This window comes from Schistocerca piceifrons, chromosome 7, assembly GCF_021461385.2.
Source record: "Schistocerca piceifrons isolate TAMUIC-IGC-003096 chromosome 7, iqSchPice1.1, whole genome shotgun sequence".
In the NCBI taxonomy this organism is placed as follows: Eukaryota; Metazoa; Arthropoda; class Insecta; order Orthoptera; family Acrididae; genus Schistocerca; species Schistocerca piceifrons.
Genome location: NC_060144.1, coordinates 451,044,921 through 451,061,634, shown reverse-complemented (window position 1 = coordinate 451,061,634; position 16,714 = coordinate 451,044,921). Strand labels below are relative to the sequence as shown.

The 16,714-nt window shown below is 45.6% G+C and overlaps 1 protein-coding gene across 1 annotated transcript in view; it reads left to right on the top strand.

Moving 5' to 3' along the window:
• Window positions 1–16,512, top strand: part of LOC124709009 (A disintegrin and metalloproteinase with thrombospondin motifs 7-like) — a 552,648-nt gene extending 536,136 nt beyond the window's left edge. The window contains exon 21 of the mRNA XM_047240641.1: window positions 16,279–16,512. Within this exon, the coding sequence (XP_047096597.1) occupies window positions 16,279–16,512 (234 nt within the window). The remainder of the gene's footprint in view (window positions 1–16,278) is intronic.
• Window positions 16,513–16,714: the final 202 nt, after the last annotated feature.

Below are 16,714 nucleotides of genomic sequence, written 5' to 3'. Positions count from 1 at the left end.
AATCTTCAATACCATGCCTCTTGAAACACCAAACACTTCCTCTGTCTCAGTTACGGAAGCACCACCATATGAGCACTAACAATTTGGCCACGTCGAATTCACTTAGCTCCGACATAATTCACTCACAGCTATTCGAACATTGTTCTGTCCAGGAGTACTAACAGCATATTTTGAGGACACTACACGCCTGAAGTTTCTGACCAAATACAATAACGTAACCAGCAGGCTTCGCCAGCATCTGCGTTTAGGTTCAAGCATTCATTTGTTTCCTTTTTTTCTGTTTCCGTGTTTTTGTCCAACCATTGTACATCCGTTCATGTTTGATATTTACCCGGCGGCGATAGCATCTTACAACACGATAACTGTCCGTGTCACAAGGCCACAATTGTGTACTGTGGTTTGATGTCTTAGCCATCAAATTTGTCTGATATCAACTCGATGGAACACATTTGAGTCGCTATCGGGTGCCAGCTCCATGCCCACAACCACGAGAATTGCGTGACGTGGGTGTAGACAGGTACCACGTACCTCTGTACAAGGTCTTGTCGATCTACATCTACATCTATGTGATTACTCTGCAATTCACAATTAAATGTCTGGCAGAAGATTCACCGAACCACCTTCAAGCTATTTCTCAACCGTTCCAATCTTGAATAGCGCGCTGGAAAAACTAACACTTAAATCTACCCGTACGAGCCCTGATTTCCCTTATTTTATCGTGATGATCATTTCCCATACGTAGGTGAACGCCAACAAAATATTTTCGCATTCAGAGGAGCAAGTTGGTGTTTAGATTTCATGAGAAGATCCTGCCGCAGTGAACCCAGTTCGGGTATCATATCCGTGGCACTCTGTCCCACATTTCGCGATAATACAAAGACTAGATGCCCTTCTGTGAGCTTTTTCGGTTTCCTCAATCAGTCATATCTGACACGGATCCCATATCTCACAGCAATACTTCAGAAGAGGACGGACAAGCATAGTGTAGGCAGGCTGAATAGTACACCGTTTTCTAAGTGTTCTGGCAAAAAATTGCAGCCTTTGGTTCGCTTTCCCTACTGTATTATCTGTGTGATCGATCCACTTTAAGTCACCCGTATTTTACTTGAATTCACAATCTTTAGATTTGTTTGATTTATCGTGCACCCGAAATTTAACGGATTGCTTTCAGTACTCATTTTCATGACTTCACTCCTTTACTCATTTAGAGTCAATTGCCACTTTTCGCACCATACACATATCTTGTCTAAACCATTTTGCAATTTGTTTTGATCACCTGACGTCTTTACAAGACGGTAAGTAAAAGCATTATCTGCAAACGATCTAAGTGGACTGCTTAAATCGTCTGCTAAATCGTATATATAGAACAGGAACAGTAGATGGCTGGTAACACGCCAGATATTTCTGTTTTACTCGATGACTTACCGTCAATTGCTACTAATTGCTGAACCCCTGTTGGCCGGCCGTGGTGGTCTCGCGGTTCTAGACGCGCAGTTCGGAACCGTGCGACTGCTACGGTCGCAGGTTCGAATCCTGCCTCGGGCATGGATGTGTGTGATGTCCTTAGGTTAGTTAGGTTTAAGTAGTTCTAAGTTCTAGGGGACTGATGACCACAGCAGTTGAGTCCCATAGCGCTCAGAGACATTTGAACCATTTGAACCACTGTTGGCTACTTTTAAATAGGTCGTTTAATTCGGGGTAATTCGTATTGTTCGAACACAGGAAATGTTCCAAAGTACTATTGCAAATCGGCGCAGAATTGCTGCAGCGATTCGTTCATTATCATTTGGTTGACCATTGTTTGTACCGGGGCGTGTTTCATCCCCGCAGGCGTCGTGATCGAGATTCACAGACAGCAAAATCGTGACGCGCGAAATTAGGCTCAAATGGTTCAAATGGCTCTGAGCACTATGGGACTCAACTTCTGAGGTCATCAGTCCCCTAGAACTTAGAACTACTTCAATATAACTAACCTACAGACATCACACACATCCATGCCCGAGGCTGGATTCGAACCTGCGACCGTAGCGGTCACGCGGTTTCAGACTGTAGCGCCTAGAACCGCTCGGCCACTTCGCCCGGCCGAGAAATTAAGACAGTCCTCTAATATGTACTAGCTAACCCTAGAGACGTTGTCCTGTCCAAATTTCGATGAATTAGTTTGTGATCGTTTTGAGAATTTGCAAAAAGTTACGGGAAATGTGTAAAAAAATAAAAATGAGAAGAAAACTTATTTTTGAGTGACCATTGTATCTGTTAACGATTGTGATCATGGATAATCAACTTGAGGAGGAGTACATTTAGAAGTACACCAACTGATAACTTTAAGTACGAGTACAATTCTATTCGCGTTACAACGCAGAAATGGTGGAAATGTGTGATGTGCCTGGAATATGATCGACTTAGCACCATGCGGTTTTATTCAAAACTGAATCTGTAAATTTGTTTATGGTAAAAGGACGAAACCTAATTCATTTCATAAAACAACCGCGATGAACTTACAACCTAATCACAGTTCAACTTAAAATACAGAACAAAAATGAATCATTTCTCCGTCACAACGTAACTGATTGGCTTGTTTAACAGTCTTACACCGCTGGGGGTGGCCGCGTGGTTTGAGGCGCCATGTCACGGATTGCGCGGTCCCTCCCGCCGGAGGTTCGAGTTCTCCCTCGGGCTCGGGTGTGTGTGTGTGTGTGTGTGTGTGTGTGTGTGTGTTAGTTTAAGTTAGTTTAAATAGTGTGTAAGTCTAGGGACCAATGAACCCAGCAGTTTGGTCCGTTAGGGATTCTCACAAATTTGAACTATTTGACACCGAGCTGTTAAACCCGCCTCCGTGGACGAGACACAGTCGGATTTCGGTCGTGGTCGCGTGCGGATCTGCTCCGCGCGCGCCGGGTAGTGCTCCGCTAAGGGAAATGTTTACTTCTCGTAGCGGTATTTGTATTGTGTAGCGTCCATCAAGGTTGTGCCCCATGGCGCTCTTATCACCGAGCGACATCTAAAGTTACTTTCCAAGCCGAACATGCACGACCACGGGCTTATGAAATCGAACAATTCATTCGCGAAGAGCTGCGCCTGAACCCATCATCTACATTAAAATGTCAGTGCAGGAAGCATGCGCTGACGTAGTTCGACAGTACGCCTCCGGACTAAAATTCAAACATTCTGACAGGAATATTGGGGAGGTGACGGTAGACCACACTGGTTTTGGTCTTCGAACAATTCGGGTGTCTGAGCTCCCTTTCGAGGTGCCCCGAGACGTGGTCGTTGAAGCCTTCCGACCCTACAGTAATTTTGTGGACCACATCGCGGCACACATACACGACATAGCACACGTTAAATGGTGTCCAACAGATTAAGATCAAACTGTCCAAACACATACCATCGCTTCTGCTGACAGGTAATGCAGGAGCCATAATCACGTTGGTGGCCAACCGCAGACCTGTGCACGATGTGGAGAAGAGGTCCTTTTAGGTCCGATTGTCTCCATCGCCATTTGCTCCAGATCCCGACCGGCGATGCAGTTTCCAAAGTGACGGTCACTTCTTTACCTGACACCTACAAATCGTCTGTGCATAACCAAGACGCGTCACTACAGGATTTGCCTGTTCTCCCGCCAGCCCTCAGGAAAGGCAGTGCACGAGACCTCATTGGCACCATCTCCTTTGATGGCAACGAAACCAACAACTCTCCAGAGCTTGATGAACCCTGGTGGCCGAGCAGTTCTAGGCGCTTCTGTCTGGAACCGCGCGACTGCTACGGTCGCAGGTTCGAATCCTGCCTCGGGCATGGATGTTTGTGATGTTCTTAGGTTAGTTAGGTTTAAGTAGTTCTAAGTTCTAGGGGACTGATGACCTTAGATGTTAAGTCACATAGTGCTCAGAGCCATTTGAACCATTTGAACTTGATGGACGGCCCGACCACCACGATGGACATCGAACCGAGTGTGATCCCAATCTCTGCTTTCCTTCAGACAGGCACGATGTTGGATGATGGCGGCACATTCTGACATGGAACAGCACCTCCCAAAGTAGCAGCCGCTCTGAAAACGGAAGAAGCGAAGCGGAACGCCCTCTGATGGCACTCCTTCCTATGACACGTAGTAGTAGACCAGATACCAGATAGTTAACTCCCGTTGGGCGCCCTGATGACCGTGGCTGCTCCCGATGTTCCATCTGTTATACTGGTCCGGTAACGCCGATTTTTGCGTGTCCCTTGGATGATCTGGTCCTTGGTGAGAACTTCAACTCCACACAAGGGCCTACCGATCAACTCCAATGACATTCCTCGTGTGTGGCCCTCTCTGTCATCGTCAACCGACTTCAGCTTGTTATCACATGTATTAAGGTTCATGGTACCTGAGCGGGTTTCACACTATGCGATGCACTCATCCAGTGGCCTTGATCATATCTATTTCACACGTTTCTTTGCTGGTGACAAAACCTTTGGTTTTCTCTCACCACGAGGCCTACATCTGCGATGTAACCCCTGTCCGCCAATAGATGTGGCACAGTCGTGGCCTCTGGGAATTGAACGTTGATCTCCTCATTGCCCTTAACTGCTGACAGATTGTTGCGGATGCTTGGGCTCTCTGTCGTCGACATCACCCCACCTAGACATGTACGCTGTTCTGCTGGCTATCCTGCACGAAAGTAGCTCTATGCAGGTCATTGATGGGTTTTGGCAACGATACCAAGGCTTGGCATGTGAGCACCAAAGCCTTTTATTATGCCGTCCCATGTGACTGCACTTTGATGGCATTCTCTCTTCCTCATCACGTGACAGTGCATCGTGCTAAATCATGGATCACTTCGAAAGGCAACCCAGGTAAGAATATTTAAATGATTGAGAATGTAGGCAAAATTTAGTGTACTAGCAACATCTATTTTCCCAAAATACACATAAATTATGCTAAACAAGTTATTGATTGAATACTGTAAACAATTAACAGGTGATTTAAGACTACAATGGGTGGATCCTGGGTGGCAGAGACAGTTTAGCTAGGTGAACAGTGAATCAAGTACTCTGGCCCTAAAAATGTGGACAACGTAAGCTGAATTGATCTGATGCTGAGCAGACTTTGACACATCAAATCTACTGAAGTTTCTCTACATAGGTGCAGCTGAGAGCAAGTGGCGACTGAGATCTGTACGCCCTGACAATGCCGGAGCGGCAGTACATTACCCTAATTACTTCATGCAACGATGTAACTTGCAGCTGGCGAGATGTGTACGGCGGAGGTGAGAAGTGGAGGCGGCATCTGTGAATCGATCGGAGCCACGAAAGAAATGCAAAAATTCACGGTCTAGCGATAAGGCAGACGGATTGCAATTTACTCTCTACCAGAGCCCTAAAATCACGGTACATTTCAGTGTGTGACACACCCATTTGCTGGTCGTATTAAGGACCAATTTGGCCCACTTATACAATGGAGCGCACAAGGATACCAAACGTAAAGACTGGTAAACCAAAAAAGAGTAGTCAGAGACGTTTGAAGTCGCACTGTCGGTACAGCAAGAACTTCACCCCAGGCTCCCCCGTCTAAACTACTCGTAAGTGAAGTCAGTCTCAGGATGGGTCCCAAGTACCAACCACACATGCCAGAGCTTCGATCAGAAGTGCTTTCCAGACCAAAGCCCCGCACCCGAGAGCTTCGCACCTCTCCAGAAAAAAATTCCGTTTTCCAGCAAAACGCACTAACGACACCGCCTTCACACTATCTTGAGCCAATCATAGAGCTCTAGTGGCGCTCAATCTCCCCTCCCACATGACAGCACAAACTCATGTCGAACCAAACTCAAAGTTAAGAAACCTTCGACTCTGAAAAAAAACCTCAATTACTGGCTTTTTTAAGTTTTCGAAGAGGGAGAAGGGATGATTTTTTTTCCAACGTCATGTCTCTTCCCACTTCAACAAGTGAACAGATACAATCTCAAAGATCTTTATCTAAATCGCCTGTACCTTGGAACTTGTTAATCTTACCTATGAGGTGTAATAAAGATTCTATCTCCAAACATTTCTCAGATGCCAGATTCTTCTTATACAACCGACGTGGCTGGGGAAGTGGTTTACTGGCCTATCGGTGAACACAAAGACTTTTGAATATTTATTATGCGTGGCTCTACACACAATGCCTTGTTTATGAATCCACTGTGTAGATGCGTTCATTTAGACTGTCGCCCCAGCCCAGGCTTCTGCTGGGGCCATGGCAGGTAGTGTGGCATTGTTCTGCTGGAGTCCTGTCTTGACGAGAGGCTGCCCTGTCTGATCTGTAGAGCTGTGGGCTTATCCAGTAAGGTTTGCTGAGGGATGGGGTCGCCGCCAATTGCTTTGAACTCCCAACTTGCCGTTTCTATGAGCTAAGATTCATAAAAATACTTCATGCCTTTAGCGTAATACCAGACTTCATCAACATCTGCTCAGGCTGTTATCTTCCTAGAGTCTCATTCAAGGTGCGTCAGGTTGTAATGAAAAATCATTAATAATTTTCCATATGTGAAAAAGAGGTGAGAGAGTAACTTGTCCTCTCCCACTGCCCTCTACCTGCCATTGATTTCTGCGTGGGTAGTGTCTCACATCAATATTGTTTAGTGTGACATGAACCAGAGGAAATCATTGGAAATAATAGGAGAATCTCATCCTGATAACTGATATATGTGTCAAAAAGGGACACTACTGGCCATTAAAATTGCTACACCAAGAAGAAATGCACATGATAAACGGGTATTCGTTGGACTAATATATTATACTAGAACTGACATGTGATTACATTTTCACGTTATTTGGGTGCATAGATCCTGAGAAATCAGTGCCCAGAACAACCACCTCCGGCAGTAATAACGGCCTGATACGCCTGGGCATTGAGTCAAACAGAGCTTAGATGGCGTGTACAGGTACAGCTTCTCATGCAGCTTCAGCACGGTACCACAGTTCATCAAGAGTAATGACTGGCGTATTGTGACGAGCCAGTTGGTCGGCCACCATTGACCAGACGTTTTCAGTTGGTGAGAGATCTGGAGAATGTGATGGCCAGGGCAGCAGTCGAACATTTTCTGTATCCAGAAAGGCCCATACAGGACCTGCAACATGCGGTCGTGCATTATCCTGCTGAAATGTAGGGTTTCGCAGGGATCGAATGAAGGGTAGAGCCACGGGTCGTAACACATCTGAAATGTAACGCCCACTGTTCAAAGCGCCGTCAATGCGAACAAGAGGTGACCGAGACGTGAAACCAATGGCACCCCAGACCATCACGCCGGTGATATGCCAGTATGGCGATGACGAATACACGCTTCCAATATGCGTTCACCACGATGTCGCCAAACATGGATGCGACCATCATAGTGCTGTAAACAGACTTGGATTCATCCGAAAAAATGACGTTTTGCCATTCGTGCACCCAGGTTCGTCATTGAGTACACCATCGCAGGCGCTCCTGTCTGTGATGCAGCGTCAAGGGTAACTGCAGCCATAGTCTCCGAGCTGATAGTCCATGCTGCTGCAAACGTCGTCGAACTGTTCGTGCATATGGTTGTTGTCTTGCAAACGTCCCCAACTGTTGACTCAGGGATCGAGACGTGGCTGCACGATCCGTTACAGCCATGTGGATAAGATGCCAGTCATCTCGACTGCTAGTGATATGAGCCCATTGGGATCCAGCACGGCGTTCCGTATTACCCTCCTGAACCCACCGATTCCATATTCTGCTAACACTCATTGGATCTCGAACAACGCGAGCAGCAATGTCGCGATACGATAAACCGCAATCGCGATAGGCTACAATCCGACCTTTATCTAAGTCGGAAACGTGATAGTACCCATTTCTCCTCCTTACACGCGGCTTCACAACAACGTTTCACCAGGCAACGCCGGTCAACTGCTGTTTGTGTATGAGAAATCGGTTGGAAACTTTCCTCGTGCCAACACGTTGTAGGTGTCGCCATCGGCGCCAAACTTGTGTGAATGCTCTGAAAAGCTAATCATTTGCATATCAGAATATCTTCTTCTTATCGGTTAAATTTCGCGTCGGTAGCACGTCGTCTTTGTGGTGTAGCAATTTTAATGGTCAGAAGTGTAACTTTGCCAATCAGGATTGCCCCTGGCTAAAACACATCCTAGCTTGACCTCATTCATTCCAATCAAGCTGCCAGCCAGCAAGAGTTCATATAAACATTGTTGTGAGTAGTATGAATTACGTTAGACCCTGGGGTCATTCTACATCACAGACTTCTGATAAACATTTGATATGCGGTCAAAAGACCTTGCAGCAAAGAAATATACCCACTCACACCATACCCTGAGGTCAGAGATGTCTAATGTCCCTTATCATCTACAATGTCCTGGAGTATGAACTGTTCTCTGTTTATTGATTTACCCCTGCTCTATCATTCATTTAGTCTCAGTCATCAAACACATGCATTCTCAAATCCTAAGTGAACAAGGAAATCACATGTGTAATCTGTTTGTTATATTACCTAACATGTGTAAATTTGTGTATTATTTTCTACAGCATGAAAACAAATACAGGTACATTAAAAGTGTCAAGAGCATTAATAAATATGCAGAAAAACATAGATCTCACAATCGTGACAGTCAATTGATAGATACAAATACACAAAAAGATATTACATAACGATATTACACAAAGGTATGCTATCGCTCCCTCCACAAGGGTCCCTGGAAGACAATTTTACAATTGAAAATGTCACATGAATTGAGAACATGGCACTTATGCACACATAAAAACTGTGACTGGTAGGACTGAAGAACAGCAATTTGTGCCAGAGTGGAATGGCCTCTCACTCAGTGCATGGCGTGGCAGAAGTGGTGGCAGACGTCTCCGGCGTTCCCTCTCGACTCTGGCAGCACCTGGCATCTGGGCAGTATCTGGCATATTTGGCATCTTCTGGACTGCAGCTGGACCCTTGGCCTCATTCTGGTCAGGCTGCAGTCAGCCATCAGGGACTGGCGTGACAGCATTACATTTGACATGCAACCCACCCCTGCCGTATAAATTCATTTGGCACTAGTGGGACATGAGACAGTCTTACCCTTCGCCCACCTCTGCATTGGAAAGCACACCTGCTGGTGTGGGACATTGGATTAGCTTGCCTTTTGTCGATGGGACACATCACTCTCGGTTCCCCACTGAGTCGGTTAGGCTGTAGTCCCACGCGACTCACTTGTCCCTCAATTAGCGGCCTGGCGGGTCGTTGACAGCTAGGGGTTTGTTGCCAGTGTGAGATGGCGTTCTGCTGTCTGTGCTGTCTTGAGATATGCCACCTCCAGTGGGGCTGCGTGATGTAGGCGCATCTGCTGCCATCTGCCAGTACTGTTGCAGAAGGTGGTCCAGTCCCCCTCACCAGGACTGCTACAGCTGACTCATTACAGCTGCCCGCTCCATTCGCCTTTCGCTGGCTGGCATGGGCTGTGATGTCCAGCCTGCCACGTTGGTTGCAGAGTCTGCACAATCCTCAAGTGTGGTCAAGTGCCATGTTCTCTCACAAATGCCATTACATCGATATAATCAATTTATAGAAAAGAAAATAATGATGAGAAAAGTTTTTTTAAATATATTTATTCATTTACTTATTTTTCTTACTAATGACGCAAATCCAAAAATAAATTTAATGACTGCAGTGTCCTGTTAATGTTGTATGGATGTAAATTGTGTGGTGTGAGGTGCTTTTGTTAGTTTTCTGTTAGTTCTACTCCTGTCATGCACCCTCATTTTACGCTGGTGCTTCCTCTATACCTCCACCAAACACGCAAATCTCTCCCAATACTACATACTAATTTACTATATTACCCTATGCCTTTTCTAATGCTACCGAAGTGAAATTTCATGCATTTTATTCCTTGTATACTCCTCTTTTGTTTTTCCATTTTTCACTGTAAGCACTGAACCAGAGGACACGGTTCAAAAACTTTAGGCTGAAGTGACCACAGATGTAGTCCTAGCCACTACCATAGCGAAAGCCTCCAATTAGTGCACTGGACCCATGGCCTCCCCCTCAAGTTTTACAAGTGTTTCTGTTACCTTGGACGTCCATCTGTCGTAAACTGATGTCCCCCACAACAACGATCTCAGCTACCTTCCTTGATGGAGTCATTATCCCAGTCCCTTAACTGTATGGGCAGTCATGGATATGTAATTGCTGGCCCATGACTCTACTCAACAGCGACATGAAAATTTTCATTTGTTTGTCGGCATCATGACTGAAGAAGGCAGCGTGATATGTCAAATCCTTTGATCAGACTCCCCTGGGTGGTAACAACAAGATTCATATTGCTCTTTGCTGTTACAGGGATATGATCGCACTTGCCATGTCGTGATATGTGCCTGGTGCATTAGCATCACTTGACTTCAGTTAGGAATTCGACTGTGTCGATCACTCCTTTTTGAAGATGGTCCTACAGCAAATGTTTTTTCTGTCTTAGATAGTAACAGTGATAATGCGCCTCTTGAGCGGCGTGGCTTCAAGAATACTCTATCACGGATGCCTCACTCCACCTCTAGCAATCAAGTGCTCCATACAATAGGGCTGTCTGCTTTCCACGCTAGTGTATGATTTAGTGTTATAACCCCTACTCCAGGGGCTTCGCCAACGTCTGGTGGACCTATCATTGCATGGACACCACTTCTGTTGTACAGTCTATGCTGACAATCCCGTCCTCTACCTACGCACTAAAAATGATGTCCGTGCAGCTCTGACATGGTTGGCGCCATATGGTACAGCATTGGGCAGTTCTCTTAACCTTTCCAAATCGCAGGTTCTGCCAGCCACCGTCCGCTGCTTAGGCATTGATTTTAGGAATAATCTTTGTTGTTCGGTGGCAACAAAGAGCAAGATGTCTCCTCCACACGATCAGGGCTAGCCTCATTGATCACCAGCTTAGATCCCTCAGCATTGTACAGCGTGCATGATATGTGAATGTCTATCGCACCTCTCGCACCCCTCATGTGGCGCAAGTGTTCCTTGTCCCAATTACCTAGTCTGTCATGTGTTAATGGCAATAGAGTCCTTTGTCTGTACCGGGATGTTATTCAAAGTTCTATATGCCTCCCTTGACCTCCCACGGGAGTGTGGTGGGGTTGGCTTATTCCACATGCCACACAGAGTTACAGTACTTTTTGTTAGATCCCAACTGAAAGTCAGGTGCCATTACCCAATGACCCTCGCCAAACTGCTTTTACACGAATATGCGCCAGTCACTATGTCAACCCCAATCATGTTATCCGACATTCTAGCCCCCTTTTATCACTTTCAGTATTTCTTTCTGGAATTAAGTCACATCCTCCGCTCCTTCGAACTTCCACGAATACCCTGGACAAACTGTACACGACGCATTACAAATGTATCGGCCCTCCAATACCATTGAATACATGATTCCCCAGGCCATATGGCATCATTTATGGAACGTGGTGCATGCAGACTTCCTAGACGCCATTGCCCGGTCCACCTGGTATATCACTGTCAATGGCACACAGGTTAATCAGTTTCGTTTGCACCACATCTGCCTCGGCGACACACCCTTATGTGTTTACTGTGATGTGGACGACAAAGACGCTTACCAGTTCTCATGTGGTCCATCGTCTGATCGTTAGAGGCTCACGCCGCAAATCGTGGCTTTTCTTATCCGACAGACACTTGCTCAGATCGCTTTCCAGACGCTTTTATTGCAAGATGTGATTCATTACCCCACAACGAAAACTAACGCTGTGAATTATATATGTGGCCATAGGATCTGCTACCTTCTCGGCCCCAACGAGAAATCAGAACTGGTTTATTGGACGTACCTTAATGATCGACACTGTGCAATTGTTTGAATCCCAGATACAACCAGTTCTTTTCAAATTTCTATGGAGCATCTTTTATGAACCGCTTTCCAGCTAGAACACCATTAGATGCTAATATTTATTTCGAAGACGTGATGCTCTGAACGAACAACTAACTGAATTCCCATAAAAATTTCAAGAAAATGTTCCAGCATCTAAAGGTTGAGCGACTCCCAGAATTCTGTTACTTAAAGAAAGCCGCTGCACAAGCCTTTCACTTTCATCAAGCCCCTGTGTATTCTCTTCCTCTACTTTCTTCCTTTCCTACCCCCTTGTATTCCCTCACTAACAGATTAGTTGTTTCGGGATAGGCGTAGATAGACGCCAGCACCTGAAAAGCTGCAGTTCTTTTTTTTTCTTAGGCCTCAAGTGGCGGTGGCAAGTAGCTTTTTTTTGTAGTTTGCTTTTCCGTCCCGGGGGAAGAAAAAAAATTGGCTAATGCGTGCTTATGCGGTGGCGTTCGACCCAGGGGTAAGTTTGTTCCAATCCAGATTGTGGAAAAATTTTCACTGCCATCATTTGGCCGGCAACGGGAGAAGAGTTGATGGCGTAAAGTTCTAGATCACCAAACTTTGCGCCAATGGTATTGTTTCAATACCAAACGTCTCCGCAGTGTCTCATGAAGTGAGAGCATGTGACGTTGTTGAGTGTGATCTGACCGTAGATTGGGTACGTTAAGCGTGGCGGCCGTCTCGTTGCTCTTCGCGAGGACTGTGCCATGTGCCAGAACCAGGTTTCACCCTCTCCCTTCTCTCATTATCGTCGTCGTCATCATCACCATATCATCGTCATCATCTTCGTCATCCAACACAAACATAAAACTTCACTACACACACACACACACACACACCCAAACACACACACACACACACACACACACACACACACACACACACACACACGCACACACACACACGCACAAAATACATAGCTGCAGCATTACAAATATTTAATAGAACTTGTAAATAAATACAGAAAAAAGCACTTCTAAACGACATTTGCATAATAGTGAAATAAATTGAAATTGGAAAAAAATTACATTTATTCGACAGATCGCGGAACAATAAAAATGTAAAAACGAATGTAATATTATTTGTTTTTAGTTGGAATGCGTTTTTCCATATTTTTCTCCAGATCTTTCAGATTTGCTTTTCAGTTAAAAAATGCAACTGAGTAATCTCCATTCCGGGAACATAAAAGAAAAACAGCAAACAATCAGCCAAAACAGTCGTTCCTATCATTAGTTGTGAGGGAGAGTACGCGCAAAAATTACAATTTTTGCAGTTTGTCCGAATTTTCCGACTTTCCGTTGCAAATGCCAGGAACTTTTTTCCCTGAAAACTTTTCCAGGACCATAACAAACGAAACAAAATATCCGTCGTTCGAATCGTGATTCGTGGTCCTGAGTTCATATAAAAATCCCACAGAAAAGAAAGAAGCACTTTCAGGTTTTCCGAAATTTTCCAATTTGCTGGGCAACTTGCCAACTTTTGTTTCCCTGGTTTTGTTGGTTTGTGGGGGTTGAAAGGACCAGACTACAAAGGCCATCGTTCCCTTTTGTTTCCCTAAAAACCATATTCGGAGTATTACGAACACCTTTTTCAAATTAGCTGAATCGGTTCATCCGTTTTCAATTGATGAGCTTACCCACAAATGGTATTTATTTTTTATCACAGTACCAAAAAAGGAGTTGTGTGACATTAACGAAAGATGGCAGGCGTATTTTTACATCTGGAATATGATGTCTATTCAGATGTCGTGCCAGTCGCGTAAGACTGTTGCTGGTAGCATCACTATGACGAATCAGGGTCAGATTTGCTTTAAATACACGCTGTAAGGGTCGTGAGCGTTAGTTACCATTTGAGACTGGACGTGGAAAGTCGACGTTAGTCAAGAATGCCTTAAGGCGACAAAGAGGTCCATTAGCAACACCTCATTGAATTTGGATGAGGCCATGTAATAGGAGTACGAGAAAATAGATGTTCCTAATGCGATATTGCAGAATGACTTCGCAGGAATGTATCCACTGTACATGAATGCTGACAGCAGCGATCAGGAGAATTACGGCCGCTAGAAGACTGGGCTCCGTACGTTCACCTGGGACTACCGAGAGAGAAAATAATCGTGTTCGGCGTATGGCTCCGTCGCATCGTACTGCGTCTGCAGCAGCAATCTGAGCATCTGTTGGCACCACAGTGACACAACGAACTGTTACAAATAGGTTACTTTAAGGAGAACTCTGAGCCAGACGCCCTGTGGCGTTCATTCCACTCACCCAAAGCCACCACCATTTGTTACTTCAGTGGTGTCAAGCGAGATCTCATTGGAGGACAGGATGGATGTTTGTTGTGTTTTCTGATGAAAGCTGTTTCTGCCTCACTGCCCATGATATCCATGTGTTGAGGACCTGCACCCAACCTGTCTGGGTGCTGGACACGCTGGACCTACACCAGGAGCTACGGACTGGGGCGCGATTTTGTTTGACAGCACGAACACTCTCGTGGTTGTCCCACGCAAACTGACTGCAAATTTGTACGTGAATCTGCTGATTTGACCTATTGTGCTTCCATTCATGAACAGCATCCCAGCAGGTGTTTTCCAACAGGATAACGCTCACCTACACACCGCCGTTCCAACCCAACGTGCTCTACAGAGTGTTGAGATGTTGCCTTGTCCTGCTCGATCATGATATCTGTCTCCAATCGAGCACGTACTGGACATCATCGGACGCCAACTGCAGCGTCACCCAGAAATAGCATTAACTGTCCCTGTACTGATCAATCAAGTGCGACATGCATGAAACTCCATGCCACAAACTGACATCCGGCGCCGGCCGCGGTGGCCGTGCAGTTCTAGGCGCTTCAGTCCGGAACCCCGCGACTGCTACGGTTGCAGGTCCGAATCCTGCCTCGGGCATGGATGTGTGTGATGTCCTTAGGTTAGTTAGGTTTAAGTAGTTCTAAGTTCTAGGGGACTCATGACTTCAGATGTTAAGTGCCATAGTGCTCAGAGTCATTTGAACCATTTTTTTGACATCCGGCACCTGTACAACGCAATGCATGAACGGGAATGTCAAACTGATTCCATATTTTTAGATTTTCTGGAGGCTTCCGGCACCGTTCCTCACAAGCGTGTTCTAACCAAACTGTGTGCTTACGGAGTATCACCTCAGTTGTATGACAGGATTCTTTATTTGCTGTCAGAAAGGTCACAGTTCGTAGTAATAGACGGAAAGTCATCGACTAAAACAGAAGTAATATTCGGCATTCCCCAAGGAAGTGTTACAGGCTCTCTATTGTTCCTGATCTGTATTAACGATGTGGTAGCCGTCTGAGATTGTTTGCAGATGATGCTGTCGTTTACTGTCTTGTAAAGTCATCAGGTGATCAAAACGACTTGCAAAATCATTTAGATAAGATATCTGTATGGTCCGAAAAGTGGCAATTGACCCTGATTAAGGAAAAGTGTGAAGTTATTCACATCAGTACTAAAGAAAATCAGCTAAATTTCGATTACGCGATAAGTCACACAAATCTGAAGACTGTAAATTCAACTAAATACTTAGGGATTACAATTACAAATAACCTAAATTGGAACGATCACATAGATAATATTGTGTGTAGAGACCACTGCGATTCATTGGCAGAACACTTAGAAGGTACAACCGGTCTACCAAAGAGACTGGTTACACTACCCTTGTGCGCCCTATTCTGGAGTACTGCTGTGCGGTGTGCGATCCGCATCAGGTGGAACTGACGGATGACATCGAAAAAGTGCAAAGAAGGGCAGCTCGTTTTGTATTATCGCGAAATAGGGGAGACAGTGTCACAGACATGATACGTACATTGGAGTGGCAATCATTAAAACAAAGGCATTTTTCGTTGCGACGGGATCTTCTCATGAAATCACCAGTTTTCTCCTCCGGTTGCGGAAACATTCTGTTGGCTCCAACCTACGTAGGGAGAAATTATCATCACGATAAAATAAGAGGAATCAGTGCTCGCACAGAACAATTTAAGTGTTCGTTTTTCCCGCGTGCCGTTCTAGAGTGGAACGGTAGAGAGACAGCTTGAAGGTGGTTCATTGAACTCTCTGCCAGGCACTTTATTGTGAATAGCAGAGTAATCACGTAGATGTAGATGTTTGCATACTTCATTCAACATTCTTGCGGTTACACCAGTTGTTAATGTTCCAGCACTTCACATTTGCAATAGCTTATCTCACGCTTTATTAACCTGTGTACTTGCAATGTTAATCGCTTAAATGTGTTACAAAGAGGAATTACACCCAAAGTTTCATTATTCTACATTAATAATTTTGTAGAGTTGAGATTTTTTATCCGTCAGGGTAGACAAAAGAAATGTACTTTCAGAGTATCGTACATATTTTGAAACAAAACGAAGCAGCGAAATGGAATGTCCTGGGACGTGCCGCAGGTACCGATGGTGCCTGCTGGAGGCGGCGGAGGCGGCGGGGGCGGCGAGCTGTCAGACGAGGCGGAGCGCGAGATGGGCGACCGCGTGGGCGCCGGCGTGCTGGACACGGCACGCACCAGGGTGCTCACGGGGCAGGACGCCGCCCAGGAGACGCGCCGCGTGCTCGAGGAGAACCTGAAGCTGCAGCGGCAGCCGCCGCCCGAGGAGGAGTCCGCCACCGCCGCCGCCGACTAGCGTCAGGCGCTGCACAGCGCGTACTGTCCCTCACTCACAGCGAAACCAAACTCACTTGCCAAGAGTGCATTATCTGGATACTCTGCGCAAGTATGCAATTTACCCACCTTACGGTTTCAAAGTAATCAAGTATCGGCAGTGCATAATTTGTAATACCTTTTTTTTTTTCATGCGTTTGTACTTGCCATTTCCGATTGTATTA